At 36.4% G+C, this 19,378-nt stretch overlaps 1 protein-coding gene across 1 annotated transcript; it reads left to right on the top strand.

Annotated features, from left to right (window-relative positions):
• Window positions 1–14,011: 14,011 nt before the first annotated feature.
• On the top strand, window positions 14,012–16,028 carry LOC125186715 (adenine/guanine permease AZG1-like). Its single transcript, XM_048083144.2, has one exon. The coding sequence runs from the start codon at window positions 14,077–14,079 to the stop codon at window positions 15,691–15,693; it is 1,617 nt and encodes a 538-aa protein (XP_047939101.2). The 5' UTR covers window positions 14,012–14,076; the 3' UTR covers window positions 15,694–16,028.
• Window positions 16,029–19,378: the final 3,350 nt, after the last annotated feature.

Here is a 19,378-nt window from a genome sequence, read left to right as displayed (position 1 = left end):
AATCTTTAACACCAGCTGAGGAGAAGTATAAGGAAGATGAAGTTGAGGACAAGTACCTCCAAGAGAGGAAACAGTAAGGAAAGAACCCCGCTAAGAAGAAGCAAAGCAGCAAGAAACAGCGTACAGCCAACATAAGCATCGTGATCCGAGAGCCAAAACAAAGAAGGGGGGCCAGTGATAGTGAGTACACCTCCAGCGAAGAGTCGGAATCAGAGAGTGACATCTCTCTAGAAGGTGAAGAGTATCATGAACAGAAACTCCCCGACAATCACCGTGAATTAGTCCACCTCCCGATAAAGAGAGTAGTATACCAGCGATGGTGGGCAGAGCTCACCGATGAGTTAAGGGAAGACATGAAGCATTACAACACAAAAAAAGCTTCAAGACGCCTTCGATGACAAGGAGGACAGTAGCAAGCAAGTGAAATGCGGCAAGGTACTCCACTTACCCTCTCTGGCCGAGTTGTATGTGCGTGATTCTTTCCCGGCCAATATGGGAGAGTTGGGTTTCGAATGGTTGTTAGAGAATAGAGACCCCGAGATATCTGTGAGACTAGCCAAGGAGTTCTTCACTACGTTTAGGTTCGAAGTCACAACGGACCTAGATGAGGTATCGATATCCTTTAGAATGTTTGTAGGGAGTTGTCTATGAGCCTGATCGAGTGAACTGTGAGGCTGGGAATGTGTAGTCTAGAGGAGGCTATAGGACCCGAATGGAGAAGCTGAGAAAGAGGAATACCAAGGAGGCATGTGGATTTCAACCCCTAAAAAGCTTGGGAAGAGATGACTCATCCTGCTGCTGGCCAGTTCGCTTCCACGGTGTCCAGATCAATCTACTTCAACAACCCAATATTCCGATTGTTACAACTGTATCTAGGCTACAACCTCTTGGGAAAAACCAATTCGTCCGCCAGAACGTCGATGACGGAGATGTATATGGTGTGGTGCGCAAGGGGCGGAAGAAGGCTACACTTGGGATTCTGGACAGCCTACCAATGCCACCTGATAGCTACCCACCCAGCCAGGAACTTGTCCCTCTGCCACATACCAGGAGCCTTCATGCGCAACAACATCATTGTAACTGAAGCAGAATACCAATCCCCAATGTACATGGTCGACTTTCTGGCTTATTTGATGTCCCCTTTTTCGTTCGCACCAACATCGTGTACTATAGGGAAGGAGTCCCTCAATTCTACCCAATGGGAGAAGTCCCTGGTGGGAGGGCACAACAAGGCCAAGAAGGGCAAGTTGGGCAGAACAAACAAGCACAAGGACAGAAACAAGCCAATCTGGAGAGGGCAATAGCTGAGTTAACAGAGGAGAACAGGCAATCACGGGCAGAGATGGCGAGACTGACAAGCTTGATGGAAAGTGTGCTCAAGGAGCTAGCCAGAGGAAGGGAGATTATCGGAGCTGGACCGAGTGGCCATGGAGGCCAGGATGGTGAACCCACTGAACCAGAGAAGGACAAAAGTGATGGACCGGAGGAGTCAAAAGGAAACCAAACAGAACCACCTGAGGAGGAACCCGAGGAATCACCTGCACAGAGCCCTGCCCCAAGGAGGAACGTTCGACAAGGCACCCCGCCGACCAGTTAGTTTACTTTTTAAATTTCCAGTTAATTTTTCTTTCTTTCTTGTGTTTTTGCTCTATTTTGTGTTTGTCGTAGGTAGAATTATATATGTGTAGTTTATGTGTGCAAACCCCGTTCACAAGTGTGAATAAATTGAGAAAGTGAAAAGTGATGAGAATTTTTTTATAAATTGAGAGACTAATTTTAATAAATAGATAAAAATGAATAAAAAATGAGATTATTATTTATAGATGGATAGAGTATAAATTAATATTCCACTTCAAAATGTAAAATAATGCTACTATTAGTTAATACTCTCTCGGTTCCATAGTAGTGGAGTCATTTGTCATTTAAGTACGTTTCATTGTAGTGGAGTCATTTCCCTTTTTAATAAAAGTAAATAAATTTCTTCTCACTTATTTTTCCCTCTCTTACTTTATTCTCTCTACTTTTTCTTCTCTTCAAATTTATTATCTTTTTATTTAATACATGACAAACTTTTTATTAATCACCGTGCCAGAAAAAAATGTCTCCACTACTATGGAACAGAGGGAGTAATTATCTAGGGTTCAATACTAAAGTTCGATGAATTTTCTGTTATCTTAAATGTTATATTCCCTTGGAATACTAGTATGTGCTAAAATTTATAAACAATCGATTCAATGGTGTAGGGATAATAACACGAAGTTGGTAAGGCGGTTTCCCCTAAGAGCATTTGCATCGATGCTCTTAGATAAGAGCAGGCGGCGTGCCGACGGCGCAGCCAACACACTGCTCGGCGTTGTACTCTTGCCGACGGCACAACCCTGCTCTTAGCTAAGAGCACCGCCGTGCCGATGGCAAAAGCACGAGCAGCCGAAGTGGCATGCTGTGATTGACCGTTGGTTTATCATTTTTTTTTTGTAATTTGAAATAATCTGAAAATTTCAGATTTAATAAAAAAAAAATGTTTTCCAACTTTCTAATAAAATATATCCACTTTTTCCACAATTTTAATTAATTTTTTCATTATTTTTATCCCAAAATTCACACTTTTATCTATAAATATCTTCATTTCAACAAAAATAATCACATAACTCTCCCAACCTCAATTTTTAGGATTTTAATTATGTAAGTTTTAATTTTTAGGATTTTAATTATGTAATTGTTAATTTTTTAGTAATTAGTACTCCCTCCATCCCGGCTAAGATGACACATTGCTTAGCCGGCATGGGATTTTAGGAGTTATTGGTTAAAGTGTTTAATTGGAAGGAGAAAAGGTGAGTGTAAGTATTAAAGTAGAGAGATAAAGAAAGATGAATATTTTAATAGGAGTGAGAAAAAGTGGTTGAGTGTATTAATTGGAGAGAGAAAGTTACCAAAAAAAGAAATGTGTCATCTTAGTTGGGACAAATTAAAAAGGAAAACGTGTCATTTTAAGCGGGACGGAGGGAGTAATAGTATTTCGGGTATTTTTAATGCATGAATAAAAGTGGGTCTGGGCCCACATCCATGTTCTTTGGCAAGAGCATGGATGTGTATGCTCTAATTTTAACCCCTTAAATAAGAGGTTTTTAACTCAAGGGGTGTGGTCGAATGGCATGAGACTTGTCCATCTTTAACAAATGCTCAGGAGATCGATTCATGCCTTTGGATGTAGAGCAGCTTTAAATCGTTAGGCCAGCTGTCTCATCCATGGAGGTGCTAGATACCCTTTATAATTACTATAAATAAATAAATAAATAAATGAGGGATTTAACTATGAAATGGAGTAAATGATAAATCATTAACCATCTTATGTAGAGAATAAGCAAGAAGCAGTTTAGCAAATTACAGTTGCTTAAGTGGTAATGCATTAGAGTTAGTAGTCGGTAGTTGAACTTATGAGCAGATTTATGGCATCAACAAATTCAAATTAAGTGTCTTAGTCGGGCGGAAATAAAACAAAAATAAGCTAAATGAAAAGTATTTCAAACCAACTCGCAAACAAATGGGGAATGAATCTCCTCTTATGGCAAAATGCATAATTGGGGAAGTCGTGGACAAAAACACAGCTGCTTATACTCCATTTGTTCCCATTAATTCACACCCTTTTCTTTACCATTCGTTCAATTAATTAATATTGTTACTTTTACTAATTTTAGCAATTTACCTCACATTACATTAACTCATTTCACTCTCGTTTTATTATAAAATTAATATACAAAAATAAGGTTCACATTTCACTGATGTTTTCCATTCATTTTTTATTCTTAAAATTCATGCCAAATAAAATAGAGTCAATTAATAAAGGACGAAGGGAGTATTAAACACATACATTCTTTCATTTTATGTTAATTTTTATGTTAAATATAGAAAAAATAGACAATGGCTCAACTAAAATGTTTAAAAAGAAATCGAAAGGATTTAAATGGCTTTCTACTATTCAAAACATAAAAAAATGTAAAGAAAATAATTAAAGAAAGTGGTTGCGTTTAACAACATCTCCACCGGCGGACGTCCCGGTCGGACGTCGCGGAAGTCCGACCGGATGTCCGCCATTGTGAAGGTTTAGGTTGGACAAGGACGTCCCGTGAGGACGTCGGATATCCTCGGATATCCTCGCGACGTCCGACCGGACGTCCGCCATTGTGGCGTCAGTCGGACGTCATGGTCGGACGTCCGAGTTAAAATTTAATTTTTTTAAAAAAAACTCTATAAATACGGTCGGACGAGGAGGAGTGAGAGCCGAGGGTTGTATTTCTCGACTTTTTATGATTATGTAATTTTTAACTTAATTATGTTTTTAAGTATTATGTAATTTTTTTTAATGAAGTATTCGAATTTTTTCGTATTCTGTGTCGACATTTTTATTCCGTAAATTTTAATTCCGTAAATTGAGTAATTGTAAATTTATTTTATTGCGGGAAGTCCTAGTGGAAGTCCTACATTGTGCAGTGGGATGGGAAGTCCTAGTGGCAGGAGGTTTTTGTGGGAAGTCCTAGTGGGAAGTCCGCCATCGGAGATGCTCTAAAAAAAATAATAATAACTCACTCCGTTCCATATCAATTGAGTCATTATTTTATTTTAAAAAGTTTCAAGATAATTAAGTTATTTTTATTTTTGATAAAAAGTAACCCTCCCCATTACTTTATTCTCTCTTCATCTTTTTTACTTTATTCTATGGTACTCTATTAACTATTCATTTAACATATTATTTTTAATTTATGTGTAAAAAAAATGCTTCTATTAATAAAAAAACGGTGAGAATACTGATTTATAGACGATGATGAAAGAAAATTACATGTTTTCAATACAATAAGGTGCTGCGTTTTGTGGATTTTGCCACATGTAGAGATGCATTAAATATACAAAAAAAAAATGAAAGAAGGAAAATTACTTGTGTTTCATATCTATTAGGAGATGCCCATTTTACATTTTACCACAACAAGGACTTATAATTAGGAGTGGATCGATACGATATATCGTATCAAAAACGTTGTATCGTGTATCGTATCGAAAATATTGATATGAGAGAATTTCATATCGTTATCGTATCAAAAGTTTCGATATATCGAACGAACTTTCGATATGGATAATATCAATATCATTATCGTATCGATATTTTGATATATCGTTAAGAACAATATATCGAAATATCGTTATCGTATCGAATACCTGTATATCGAAAAATATAATTTCAAAATTGAAAAATAACACAAAAATTAAAGGGATTTATATATATTTATAATTTTAAACTTCAATATGTATTGAATTTCAATATGTTTCGATATATACAGTATATATCATGTATTCGATATAAAACAATATATCAAAAATATCGATATATATCATATATTCGATATAAAACGATATATCGCGATATAAGAAAATTCATGTCGTTATCGTATCGAAAACTTACGATACAATATCGTATCGTATCGAAAATTACGATATATCAAAAATTCGATAATTTTTCGATATTTTTCAATACAATACGAGCAATATATCATTTTTTCGGTATTTTTTCTCAGCCCTACTTATTACCCAAATATTGGTAGGCACCAGCTATAAATCACAAGTAAATTGTAGTACTCATTACCAAAATAATCCAATTAGTTTGAATTAGGTGTCTGATCTTTGCGTTGCGCCATCATTTACAGCTATTTTGATTAGCATAATATAAACACATAACAAGAAGAATGAAACGACCAAATAAAGTAACCTAGCAACGACGTTGATTTCAATGTGGAATTATTATAAAATGGCATGAAATGAAAACATAGTCTACATCACTACATGTGAAAGGTTGAACTATCGAATTTCTGAAGAAATATATTTCAAATTTAGCATTCAACAATATCATACATGCATGCACATTGGTTATTTAACTTATATTACTAAGGGTCAACAAGAGATGAGCACAAACTGAATTTACATAAGTTGACTATTAATTGTGGACGAACTTGTATTTTTCAAATTAAATGATTTAAGGGTCAAATATCCCCACGAACCTATTGATTATTTAGCTTGAACAAACGTTTCCATTCAATCAAAAGAAAGAATTTGCAACTCTAACTAGTACTCCCTCCGTCTTTTATAATTTACCATTAGATTCGGCACAAATTTTAATAAATGTAATAGAAAGTGGGTTGAAAAAATTAATAAAATATAGGTCCTACTTTATATATTTTTTTTATAATAAAACGTGAGTGTAAATAAGTGAGTAGAATATAAGATCACTAACAAAATTAGTAACGGGAAAAAAAATAAAATGATAAATATTCCCTAATGGAGGAGTACTTCTTTTTATTAGGGTAAAAATGCAAACGTTTAGCTTTTGTATAAATTATCTAGCATATTATATAAAGTGGTTGTACAATGCATTCCAAGGGCTATTTATTGACTGCAGCCTAGAAAGCTGAGTTTCAGAATTACTGACAAAAGAAACAAAAGCATGAAAGAGTAGAATAGTACTTCCTTCCTTACCATTGAAAATAATAACTTTTTTTTTTTTATTTGTCCCGACGAAGATGATATATTACCGAGAATGGAAATACTTTTCTAACATTTTTATTCTCCCTCTCTTACTTTATTATTCTCTTCACTTTACACATAAAATAAAGGTGTATAAATTCTCGTACAGCCAAAAGAATGGATCATCTTCCTTGAGACAGAGGGAATACTATATCCTATTTATTACTCCTTCAGTCCCAAGGAAGATGACCCATTCCTTGGACGGCACAAGATTTTATGCAGTTTTATTTTGTGTGTTGAGTGGAGGGAGTGAAGTAAGAGAGATGAAATAGAGTAGAGATAACTGAGTTTCTACTTTAAGTAATGAGACATCTTAATTGGGACAAACCAAAAGGGAAAGTTGGTCATCATCAATGGGATGGATGGGGTACTCCTTTCCTCCAATAATAGATACTCTCTTCGTCCATAAAAATATGTACTTTGGGTTGTCCACGGATTTTAATGCACAGTTGATAAAGTAAGAAAGAGGTAGAGAAAAAAATAGTTAAAGTATTGTTAGCGGAAATAGGTCTCACCTTATTAAAGAGAAGAGAATTTCAAAAATTAGAAAGTGCATATTCTGGTGGGACGAACTAAAAAGGAAAAAGTGCATATTCTTATGGGACAGATGGATTATAACATATAAATATACTACTCCCTCCGTCCCACTTTAGGAGTCCCGGTTTACCATTTTTGGGTGTCCCACTATAGTAGTTTCGGTTAGAATATTCCATAAGTGGTATTAGGTCCCACATTCCACTAACCTTTCCCACTCACATTTTATTATAAAACTAATACAAAAAAGTAGGACTCACATTCCACTATCTTTTTTCACTAACTTTCCTTTGCATTTCTTAAAACCTGTGGCGAACTCAACCGGGACTCCTAAAGTGGGACGGAGGGAGCATTTTCTTTATCCACTCAACACACAAAACAACATCTCCTAAAATATTGAGTCATTACCTAGTGTGCCATCTGTTACAGGACGGAGTGAGTAATGTTTACGACATCCACTTACGGGTAGCTTCCATGGGCGAAATAAATGCCAGACCCGTTCGCAGGTTGGCTGTCTGATGTCTCACCATTCAACTGTTGGGGTTTGTATACTAAAAGATGCTTCGAGCGTACATACCTTTATACAGTTAGCTTGTGCATGTATACAAGAAACGCCACATCCACTTGTTTACCTAATTATGAGAATAAATAATACTCCCTCTGTTCCATAGTAATAGAGGCATTTCATTTTTTGCACTCGTTTTAAAAAAATGATATTAAATAGTTAAAGTGGAGAGAGAGTAAAGTAAGAGAGAGAATAATGTAGAGAAGAATCTCATCTACAATATTTTCTCTCTTACTTTACTTTTTCTCCACTTTAACTATTTATAATTATTTTTCCAAAATGAGTGCGCAAAATGAAATAAATGTCTCTATTACTATGGAACGGAGAGGGTTAAAGTAGGGGAATCTAATGTTTTCTCATGGGTTCTCCAGTAGGGGACTTGACCAGATCTAGTAAGAAGAAATTAGTTCACAACATAGATAGTCCTTGGCTACCTATTGTTGGAACTACCACAGCGGAATACACGGAAAACAAACAAATCCTTATGGATCTATTTAGGTGATTATGCATTAGATTCCAATTTCATGCAAATAAAACTAGATCTATAGATATAACACATCAAAACACATAAACATACTTATTTGATGTAGATTCGATTGTTACCTCTTGATCCATCATAGGATTGAAGTTGCTAGCTGCACCACCCGGAGATCCTTGATTTATCGACCATGAATCTTCCATGTCCTTTGTCCTTGATTATTCATCCGTGTGGGCGGATCTTGAACAACCAAATAAAAGTGATATGAGATCTAGGGAAAACCAACACAAACATGAGATTGTCTCGATCTAATCCTATGAATTAGGATAGAACAAGAACAAGCCAAAACCCTAATCTCCCACGTGCTAGGGCACGAAAATCGAGACCAAGAGGTAGAGAGAGAGAGAGGCACTGATTTTGGCAGCTAGGGTTAGGGTTAGGAGTGTTGTGATGTGTGGTGTGTATTCTAGGGTTTGCCATCTCTACACTATTTATAAGCTTCGACTTGTTGAGCTAGGATGGAAATCCATGGAATGATCTAGATATTGGGCTCACCCATCAGATAAATATCTAATTAAATCAATTAACCCATGATTTAATATATTATCCAATTGGAGCGGGGTTGCTCCTCCATACCTGCACATATTTCATAATGTTCATCAGAATAGCAATCTTGTGCATCGTATGAATCATCAAAGCAGTCTGGGTTATAGTATGATAACCCTTGGTCGGGGCTATAGCACTCTTCGTAATACCCTCCTTGCTGCTCATCATCGTAACCGTATGGACTCACCATGCCTGTGAAGAAATGCATTAAAACAAAAAGAAAATAAAAATAAAAATAAAAATGAAAGCTGTAAAATCCAAGGTAGTAAAATTTTCCATTTAAAGATATCACTCCAAAGTGAATTTTCTTCCCCGGCAACAACGCCAAAAAACTTGATGCACTATTTTTTTAGCACTATTAATACCTGCAAGTATACAGAGTAGGAATAGTATAGCTAAAAGTCAGTACCGGATATCGAATACGGGGAAAACAAACACATAATGTCTATCTTCTACTAAAACTACATTACTATCTGGAGAACTAAAAGATTTTTGAGAATTTTGAAAACTGTAAGCAATTGATAAAAGTATAGAGATAAAGGAATTCCAGGGATGTGCGTACACAGTTATGGTTATACAAATTCCAACTACAATACCCTAGCACAGTCAATACCTAGTTTAAGTTTATGCGATGCAAACGTTGGTTACTAATATTAAGGTTGTCAATCCTAAATATGTAACTCCCAAAAGCTCCTAAGACTCTTGAAAAGTCATCACTCTCAATTAACCGTGCCGTTTTAAGGGAAGCTAATTGTAGTGTCTTCTAAGTGGACCTAACTCGCTAGAACTCTCTCACAGTTATGAAGCAAGTTATATTAAATTATACACGATTGTGTCACTCAATCATGAAGCGTCAAGATTAATTTAGAGAAGAAACAAAGTAAATACAAAACGGATATTAAATAGAAAAAGGAATTGTATAACCAAAGTCGTTACTAACACATCCCAAGAATCCTATGAATTTAGTTACGCATGATGTAATAATCTAAACACATAGATGGAAGGGAAAATAATAGGAACATAAAACTAAAGCTATAAAACCCGTAGGTTGAATCTTTGTCGTTTTGATGCTCTTGAATTCTTTTTCAACTCCTTGCACAATGAAGTACTCTAGCTTTTAATCCCTGATATGTTGCAAAAAGAGGATCTATTTTGATGAAGCTTGAGAGTTTATTTATAGGGGAAAGTCGTTCCTCATCCTAGAAGGAAAAATCTGCAAAATATGTTAAATCTTGGAGAGGAATCTAGGTTAAATCTGGTGCGCCGCTTTTCAGGGCGGGCCGCCGCACGTCGGTCGGCGGTCGCCACACGGTAGTCCAGAGTCTCTGCCTCTTTGGTGGCGGGCCGCCACACGTTCTCCGACGGTCACCGGACGAGACTCCTTTTCTAGCACAGATTTTCCGAGGTGGGCCGCTGCATGTTGTAGGTTGTCGGGCGCCGGCGGTCATCGGGTGCTGCCTGAACTCCAGATTTCCAGACTTTGTGTTTTGACTCCCTTTTTCGGCTCAAATATGCACATTTCTCACAAAGCACATCAAAATTACAGAATGTATAAAATATGCAAATAATGGACATGTAATGCGACGTTGACATTAGAAACGGACCAAATAGTGGTCTTAAAATAGTGCAAAATCCGAGCGTATCAAGTAGATAGCAATACAGAATACATTTCGTATTAGGTCCTTTCAATGATTTACCACACCGGTATTACTAATCTCTTCTTAGGTAAGAAAGAATTATCACAAACACCGCAACCATACCAATAGGTAGCCAAAGCCTATCTAGGTTGTGAATACGTTTTTCTTCTTACTAGATCTGACCAAGTCCCCTACTGGAAAACTCATGAGGAGATTCATTGAATTTCCCCTACTTGACCTTCTTAGTAAGAAACCTTAGACTTGTTTATTATATTTCAATAATAAACCATTATATTATATTATTTATTCTCATAATTAGGTAAACAAGTTGATGTGGCGTTTCTTATATACATGCATGAGCTGACTATACAAAGGCATGTATGCTCGAAGCATCTTTTAGTATACAAACTCCAACACCTATTGGTATGGTTGTAGTGTTTGTGATAATTGTTTCTTACCAAGAAGAGATTAGTAACTCTAGTGTGGTAAAGCACTGAAAGGATTTAATACGAAATATATTCTTTATTGCTATCTACTGAAAGAATATATTTCAGAAATTTTAGTATTCCTAGTCTATGAAAATAATATTAATATTTTTTATTTAATTAGACGTCACTTTGACTTATCAATATGGGAGAGTTTTTCGCAACTCAAACATGATATCATGGGTGATAGTAACTGAATAACACGAAAATATTGGTATATTATTTCATAGAATCAAAACATGAAGGTTTTTCTTTCCCTCTCTCTCCCAACAGAATAAGTAAAGATCCAAAATATGAACAACATGAATGCGAAGAAATGTGACGAATGGAGGCTGAGGCCCAAGTTGCAAAAGATTAGGAAGAAAATAAGCAATCACAAGAGGATAAAGAAAAAGAAAGCCTCTTACAATTTGAGTCCACATATCTCATATTCAGAATCGATATCCATGTGAGAGGTACAATCTCCAGTTCTTATTTTGGCACCAACAATGATACTTCCAGGTCCTACTCGTGTGATTATAGTTTTGATTCGTATTTCCACGGATCCAACAAAGATTTTGTTGGTCTCATTACAAAGTTTCGAACTATGAATTGGAAAGATATGATGAATCAAGAAGAATGGTCTTATAAGTTGTCCAAGTTGTTCAAGTTCTGCAAGATATCGGTTAAGTTCCGGCTGCCAAAGTTATGTGTACTTAACTTGCATGTTAGAGAGCCGAAACAAGACAAGCTACTGTGTTGGTTCATGAAGAAGTATTTTGGTCACAACAAGGATAATTTATTTAGGATTTGAGGACAGATATCGGATAAGTTCCGGCTGCCAAAGTTATGTGTACTTAACTTGCATGTTAGAGAGCCGAAACAAGACAAGCTACTGTGTTGGTTCATGAAGAAGTATTTTGGTCACAACAAGGAAGATTTATTTAGGATTTGAGGACAAATGCATTTGAAGAAATGGGGAATGATGCATACAAGACTTAAAGCCTAAGCAAGTTTATTTTGGTATTTTTTTTGTTTCCTAGTTAGTACTATAATTAGTAGATAGAAAAGGTTGGATAGGGTGTGGGACGAGTAAGCTGTGATGTTTCAGCAGTATTAAGAGCAACAACAACAATGGCACGAGAAAAAATGCCAAAGTTAGTAAATGCACAACACTTGGTTGTCTATCAACAAACAATTTTTGGAAGACTAGAGACTCTAAGATGTCAACAGAGGCAAAACAACTACCTGACTTGAGAGGATGGCAGAGAAAGTAAGGCAATAACAAGAAACGATGAACGCCGACATAACATACATGATGGAGGCAATGGAGAACCTCAATGCCCGATTCCCAACCCTTCGCGTGAGCTTCAAGGGTCTTAAAGCTAAACATGTTAACCAAACGCTTGTTAAGAGACAACCAAGCTTTGGTGTAATTTAAATTTCTAGTTTGTAGTTTGTTTTTGTGTTTAATTCTTCATTTTTGAGTGAACACGTGTGATAAACACTGAATTTACATGTTATTAAGGACTATTTTTGGCTCAACTTTTGTTGTATGTCATGTGAATTATTTCCATTGTTGCATATAGATCTACATTTGGTATTTTGACGTGTTTGCTGAGTTTTGAAGGAATATGGTTGAAAATGATAAAATCTAATCAATGTGTAGTGGATACCATTATTATCGAAAGAGCTTCGCATAAGTATCTCGCACGCCTCAATAGGAGTTCTGTAGAGAAAGGTTCGGTTGATTTACAAAGACTGCGAACAGGAAAGTTCAACCCAGCAAGACGAAGCACAAACAGTATGTCGTCGAGTCAAACTGAGCGTCCTTGGCGGGAACAAGCAGGATCCGCGATTTTGGCATATTTTATTGCCTTTTGAAGTTCAATTTTTTCCATATTAAAGATGTAGCGTATAGGATTCAATTTTAACCATAGTTAAACCTATAAATACCTCTTGACCAACATTAAATCATTCAACTCAGAGTCTCCAAACTATCTTTACTTTGCACATAAATTCTTTCATCCTATATTTCACACATAAATTTCTCCATCTTCCATAGGAGCAGAGCTATGAAGATTCAGGCGAAAGAAGACGGGAGACTTCAAGATTTAACGTTGAATTTATCAATTTATTTCATGTCTAATACTTTAATTAATTTATTATTTTTAATATTTATTTTTAAGTAGCTAACTATAATAACTCTAGAGTATTATTAAAAATTTTATTTCACTTAAAGTTGTAGATATTTAATTTTATATTTAATACAGTATGTTTCTAAATTGTCGTAGAATGATTAACTGATTAGTATGTGATATACATCTAATTTAGTAATTTATGTCATTGTAGTTAATCGACATGCATGGATCCCCTAATATCTAACCTATTTAACTGTAAAATAATAACAGATTCTTCGAGCGAGATTCGTGTATCTCACGAACATGGAATCTCCATAACATTTGGCATTCAAATTACAAAGTTTAACTTTCTGATTCGGTTAGATTTTTCAATTAATTTAATTTAATTAACTATTAATTGGTGAACTGTTAACCATTTTTGTTCTAGTAACAATTTACGGAAGTTACGGCAATGAGGTAGAAAATATCATAAGTGGATTCTAAATTACATTCTGATAAATCAATAGCAGAGTTATAATGTGAAAACATAGGGTTGGATGGGTGGAAGAAACAAATACTATCTCAATGAATTCAATGACGAGAAAAACGTGACAATGGTATCATAATCTTAATAAATACTTCGTCTCTTTCATTTAAATTCATATATTTTTCAATATATCTTAAAAATATAAATATTTTTTTCTCTTTTTCCTTCTTCTTACTTTATCTATTTTCACTTTAAAGTATTACTACCTTCGTCTTATATAGCTGAGTTGTATTCCTTTTTATTTATTTCAACGTGGTTGGATCATATTTTTAATGAATAAAAACAATTTTACTTTTGTTATTTTTAATACAACTTCTTCTTAAATTTAGTACAGGAGAGAATACTAAGAAAACATTTCCTCTGTTTACAAAACTTTATAAATAAACAAATAATTTAAACTAATTTTAGTAGCGAAAGGAAAATGAAAAAATAAGAGTACTATATTATCTAAAAGCTAAAAACTAGCATCATTAAGCAATATAAAAAGGGGGGTTCACTCCCATAAAAAGGAAAATTTAACCCAAATCCTCCCAAATCCCCCCAATCCCATTCTCGACAATGGAAGTAGAAACCGGCCCACTCCCGCCGCCTTCTCCTCCACCGCAGTCCCACATCGGCCGCCTCAACTCCTTCGTCGCCAAATCCCGCATCGGCAAGCGCTTCAAGCTAACCGAGCGCAACACCTCCTTCACCACCGAACTCCGCGCCGGCACCGCCACTTTCCTCACCATGGCCTACATCCTCGCCGTCAACGCCTCCATCCTCTCCGACTCCGGAGGCCCCTGCTCCGTCTCCGACTGCATCCCCCTCTGCCCCAACTGCCTCCTCGACGACTCCTGCAAATTCCACCCCGTCAATCCCGGCTACGCCGCCTGCCTCGAGCGAACCCGGAAAGACCTCATCGTCGCCACCGTCGCCTCCTCCCTCATCGGCTGCGTCGTTATGGGCATCTTCGCTAATCTCCCCCTCGCCCTCGCCCCCGGGATGGGCACCAACGCCTACTTCGCCTACACCGTCGTCGGCTTCCACGGCTCTGGCAACGTCTCCTACCAATCCGCCTTAACCGCCGTCTTCATCGAAGGCCTCCTCTTCCTCCTCATCTCTGCAATCGGCCTCCGCGCCAAGCTCGCCAAGCTCGTCCCAAAACCCGTCCGAATCTCCTCCTCCGCCGGCATCGGCCTTTTCCTGGCCTTCATTGGGCTGCAGAGCAATCAAGGCATCGGCCTAATTGCTTTCAGCCCGTCCACATTAGTGACACTTGGCGGCTGCCCTGCGGCCGCCAAGGCCGCAGTTGCCGCAACGGTGCCAAATGGCACTGTTTCTGGCGACATACTCTGCCTCCACGGGCGCATGGAAAGCGCCACGCTCTGGCTGGGCATCGCGGGATTCATAATAATCGCCTTCTGCCTGGTGAGAAACATTAAAGGGGCCATGATTTACGGAATCGTATTTGTAACCGCCGTTTCCTGGTTCAGGAACACCGGAGTGACGGCATTCCCTGACACGCCGGCAGGGGACGCCGCCTTCAGTTACTTTAAAAAAATTGTGGACATCCATAAAATTGAGAGCACTGCGGGTGCTCTCAGTTTTAAGAGCCTCGGGAAGGGGCATTTCTGGGAGGCGCTGGTGACGTTCCTCTACGTCGACATTCTCGACACCACGGGAACACTCTACTCGATGGCGAGTTTCGCCGGATTCGCGGACGAATCTGGCGAATTCGAGGGGCAGTACTTCGCGTTCATGTCGGATGCCTCGGCGATCGTGGTGGGGTCGCTGCTGGGGACGTCGCCGGTGACGGCATTCATAGAGTCGTCAACGGGGATAAGGGAAGGGGGGAGGACGGGGATGACGGCGATCACGGTGGCGGGGTACTTCATGCTGGCGTTCTTCTTCACGCCGCTGCTGGCGTCGATACCGGCGTGGGCGGTGGGGCCGCCGCTGATACTGGTGGGGGTGCTGATGATGAAGGCGGTGGTGGAGGTGGACTGGGCGGATATGCGGCAGGCGATTCCGGCGTTTATGACCCTGATTTTGATGCCTCTGACCTATTCCATTGCTTATGGTTTGATCGCTGGGATTGGAACATATATTGTGTTCCATTTTGGGGATTGGATTGGGGATTTCTTGCACAGATTTAGGCCAACAACAGAGATTAAACAAGATCAACAAGTATGATTCTTAATATAGTTTGTCATATGTCATAGATTTTTTTATCTGTATATAATTTGTTTTCTTTTTAAATTACTTGATGTACTGCCAATTGCTTGTTACAGCAATTTGGAATTGAAGCATAGTTAGTTTCAGGAAGAAATTTTGAAATTAATGAATTACTAGTCCTACTATTATTAAAATGGCGGTTATACACCTTTTGGAAAAACATTGGGGCAAAATATTGAATCCCCAAACCGAAAGGCCTCCACATCCTGGCTTTACCAGCCATCTCAAAGTATGTAAATCAGCATCAGGTACTCCCTTCGTCCTTGAAAATTTGTCATCTATTTTCTTTTTTATCTGTACCAAAAAATTTATCACCTTTCACTTTTACTCATTTTGGTCGTGGACCCTACATTCCACTAATTCATTCTCACTCACATTTTATTTTAGAATTAATATATAAAAGTAGGACTCACATGCCAATAATTTTTTCAACCCACTTTCTATTACTACTTCCGTCCCCCAAATTTTGACATACTTTGATCCGACACGGGTTTTAAGAAATGTTGGAAAGTGAGTTAAAAAGGTTGGTGGGATGTGGGTCCTACTTTTAAAGTATTAGTTTTATAATAAAATGTGAGTAGGAATGAGTTAGTGGAATATGAGGTCCACTACCAAAAATGGTAAAAGTGAAGTGTGCTAAATTTTAGGGACGGACCGAAATGGTAAACTGTGTCAAAATTTGGGGGACGGAGGTAGTACATTTCTTAAAACCCGTGCTAAGTCAAATGGTGTCAAATTTTGAGGGACAGTGGGAGTATTTAGTTGCCCGTCAAGGGGGATGTTAGCAACCACGAACCTACAAGGTGCCCACCATCAGGGCCTATAGTAAGCTCGAGAAATGTTACTCCCACACTCCATGCTGCAGGAATCGAACCTTTTGGAAAAACATGAATTTCTTTATGTCCGTCATTAAATGTTTCATTTTTCTTTTTTTATATGTCCGCTAATGTCACGTTTCACTAACTCATTCTAATTACATTATATTATAATATCAATATGTAAAAGTAAGATTCATATTCCACACACTTTTTTCCATCTTCTTCCATAAAATGAAACAATTTCTTAAAATATATACGATTAGACATATATTAGTGTACAGAGGGAGTATTAAATAAAGATGTTGACTGAAAATTTATTTCTACTACTTAGAAAAAATTCGCAAAGCGACAAATTGTAATATACATGGAGGAAACACTATTTATTTCAAAATTAAAAAATGTTATATGAACCCATAAGCCTTTATAAATATGTTCTTATCCAAAAGGACAGGGAAGTAAAACCACGGAAAATAAATGGAGAAATTCAAATGTTGGTTTGCATAATTCTGAATTATCCGAGACAACAAGAATAAGAATATCAATTATAGTATATAAAATACAGAAAGAGTGGACAAAATTGGTAGTTTTTACGAGTCTAGATATTTTTGTAACGAACAAATATCGGTACATTATGAAAGGATCGTTGATTTACGAAATTAGTGCAAAAAAGTGTGTATTGGATACCAACTAATGTCGAGTGGCGGAAATCGTAATGTCCACGTACAAATATAAATGCAAGTCAATTTAGGTACGCTGTGCAAACAGCTCATGATTTATTTCTCATATTTATTATTTCCAACTACTGCGCCAGCCACCAACACCAAGCATTGAAATTTAGAGCCGAATTAGTATTATTCTAATTTCAAAATTGACTATATCATCAACGAAGTCAGGAAGTAAAAAAAAAACCACGAAGTCGGAAGTCAATCATAACTTTTGCGGCTTCAACCATTTTTTCGTCACATTTCAAATTTCTAATTCCACTAACTATTTTGATTGTTTATTAAGATTCGAACAACTAATTAAAAATTACATTAATTAAATGCAGAATACATAAATTAAACACCGAAACATTTATAATGTAAACTGTTATGAAATTCGTCACTTGTTTTGGACAATATTTTGATATATTTGAAGAAAGAGAAATTTAAAATACAAAGTAACTCATATACTCTTTGTTACATGTTTTTTGAGTAATGATGTGGAAACTAAAAATGGTGTAGTGAAAATATACAGATTTTAGTTATGGTATTATAGATGGCATACATAATATGGGTAGGAGATCCTGTTCCTCACATGAAAGCAAATGGCGTTGTGTCAAAAACGCAAAATATTGTGAATACTTATGATTTTTCTTTCTTTTCTTTTTATAAACCTATGATTCTGATTTTTTATTTAAATACTAAAATATTTATAGTAAATAATTAGATTCATAAATTAGCATACTTAAAAATGCTAATCATCACATCAAATACTCCCTCCACACACAAAAAATAAACAAGTTTTACTATTTGGGTCGTCCACCAAAATTAGACAAATTCTAAAAATAAAAGTTTTAAACCAATACTAATCATACACATCATTCTAAATATGGATCCCACAATCCAATAGCACTACTTCTACCACATTTTCCTTTTCTTTCTTTTATTTTACCAATTTTGCATTAAAACTCATGTCATTTATAACTTCGTTTATTTTTTATGGACGGAAGAAGTATTATTATGCATGTGTGTTTATTTCTTTTTAGTATTTTTGTTACCATATTATTTATACTTATCATGTTAATGATGTTCCAGATAAAAAATAAAGAGTGACACAACACAAAAATTAAATAAATAATATCACTAACAATAGTATGTTGGAACATTTTAATATGGTCCAACATAATAGTCTAAAGATTGTATAATATTTATGACTATTTATTGATTGACCTGATTACGTAATCTACTAAGGTTATACTCCCTCCGTCCCAAGGAAGATGACCCCTTTCTTGGGCGGCACGGGATTTTATGCAACTTTATTTAGTGTGTTAAATGAAGAGAGAAAAGTAAGACAGAGGGGATAAAGTAGAGATAAAAGGGTTTCCATTTTAAGTAATTGGTCATCTTAGTTGGGATAAACCAAAAAGGAAAGTGGGTCATCTTTAATGGGACGGATGGAGTATAATTTATAGTGTCAAATGATTATCTATGAAAGTATGAGGACTATTGTGCAGATACTACTTTGGATAACTTTAATTTTGTTAGGGACTTATTCTCTAAATACATGGTTATGGTCCCCAAGTGCAACCTATAAATAGGTCAATAGATTCTTATTCCTATTGATCATATGTATAAAATCAAGACTACACAGATTACTAGAGAATCTGTGAGAGAGCATTGTCACTTGGAAGACTAATTTCCATACTTCATAATCATCAACAATATCATGAATCCGAATTCATGTACGCTTCCGCTTTATGTTTATCAATTGTATTCGACATGTATGATTTATGTGAATCAATAATTAGATTCCAACAATTGGTATCAGAGCCAATACATGTTCGAATGAATCGATAATTCGTTGATTTATAATTCTGTGTTGGATTAGGTTTATGAAAATTATGTGTTCAAATTGTTGAAGAATTTTCGAACGAAAATTTTGAAGTTTGTTGAATTCAATCACAAGTTTAAGTTTTACAGTTGATCACGCAAACCAATATGTGATTGGTTTATGAATTGAGAGTTTATATGCATAAAAAAAAATTACGATATGAACTTTTAAGATCAAACCTAAAAATTCAAAATTTATCGATTTTTAATCATCAGTGGGAGTGATAAAATGGG

This window comes from Salvia hispanica, chromosome 5 (genome assembly GCF_029641045.1).
Source record: "Salvia hispanica isolate PSC_SH4W2 chromosome 5, Shi_PSC_v1, whole genome shotgun sequence".
In the NCBI taxonomy this organism is placed as follows: domain Eukaryota; kingdom Viridiplantae; phylum Streptophyta; class Magnoliopsida; order Lamiales; family Lamiaceae; genus Salvia; species Salvia hispanica.
This window is presented reverse-complemented; position numbering and strand designations above follow the sequence as displayed.

Bases quoted from the DNA above. Each gene is read 5' to 3' on its own strand.
- LOC125186715 (XM_048083144.2), top strand. From the start codon at position 14,077: ATGGAAGTAGAAACCGGCCCACTCCCGCCGCCTTCTCCTCCACCGCAG.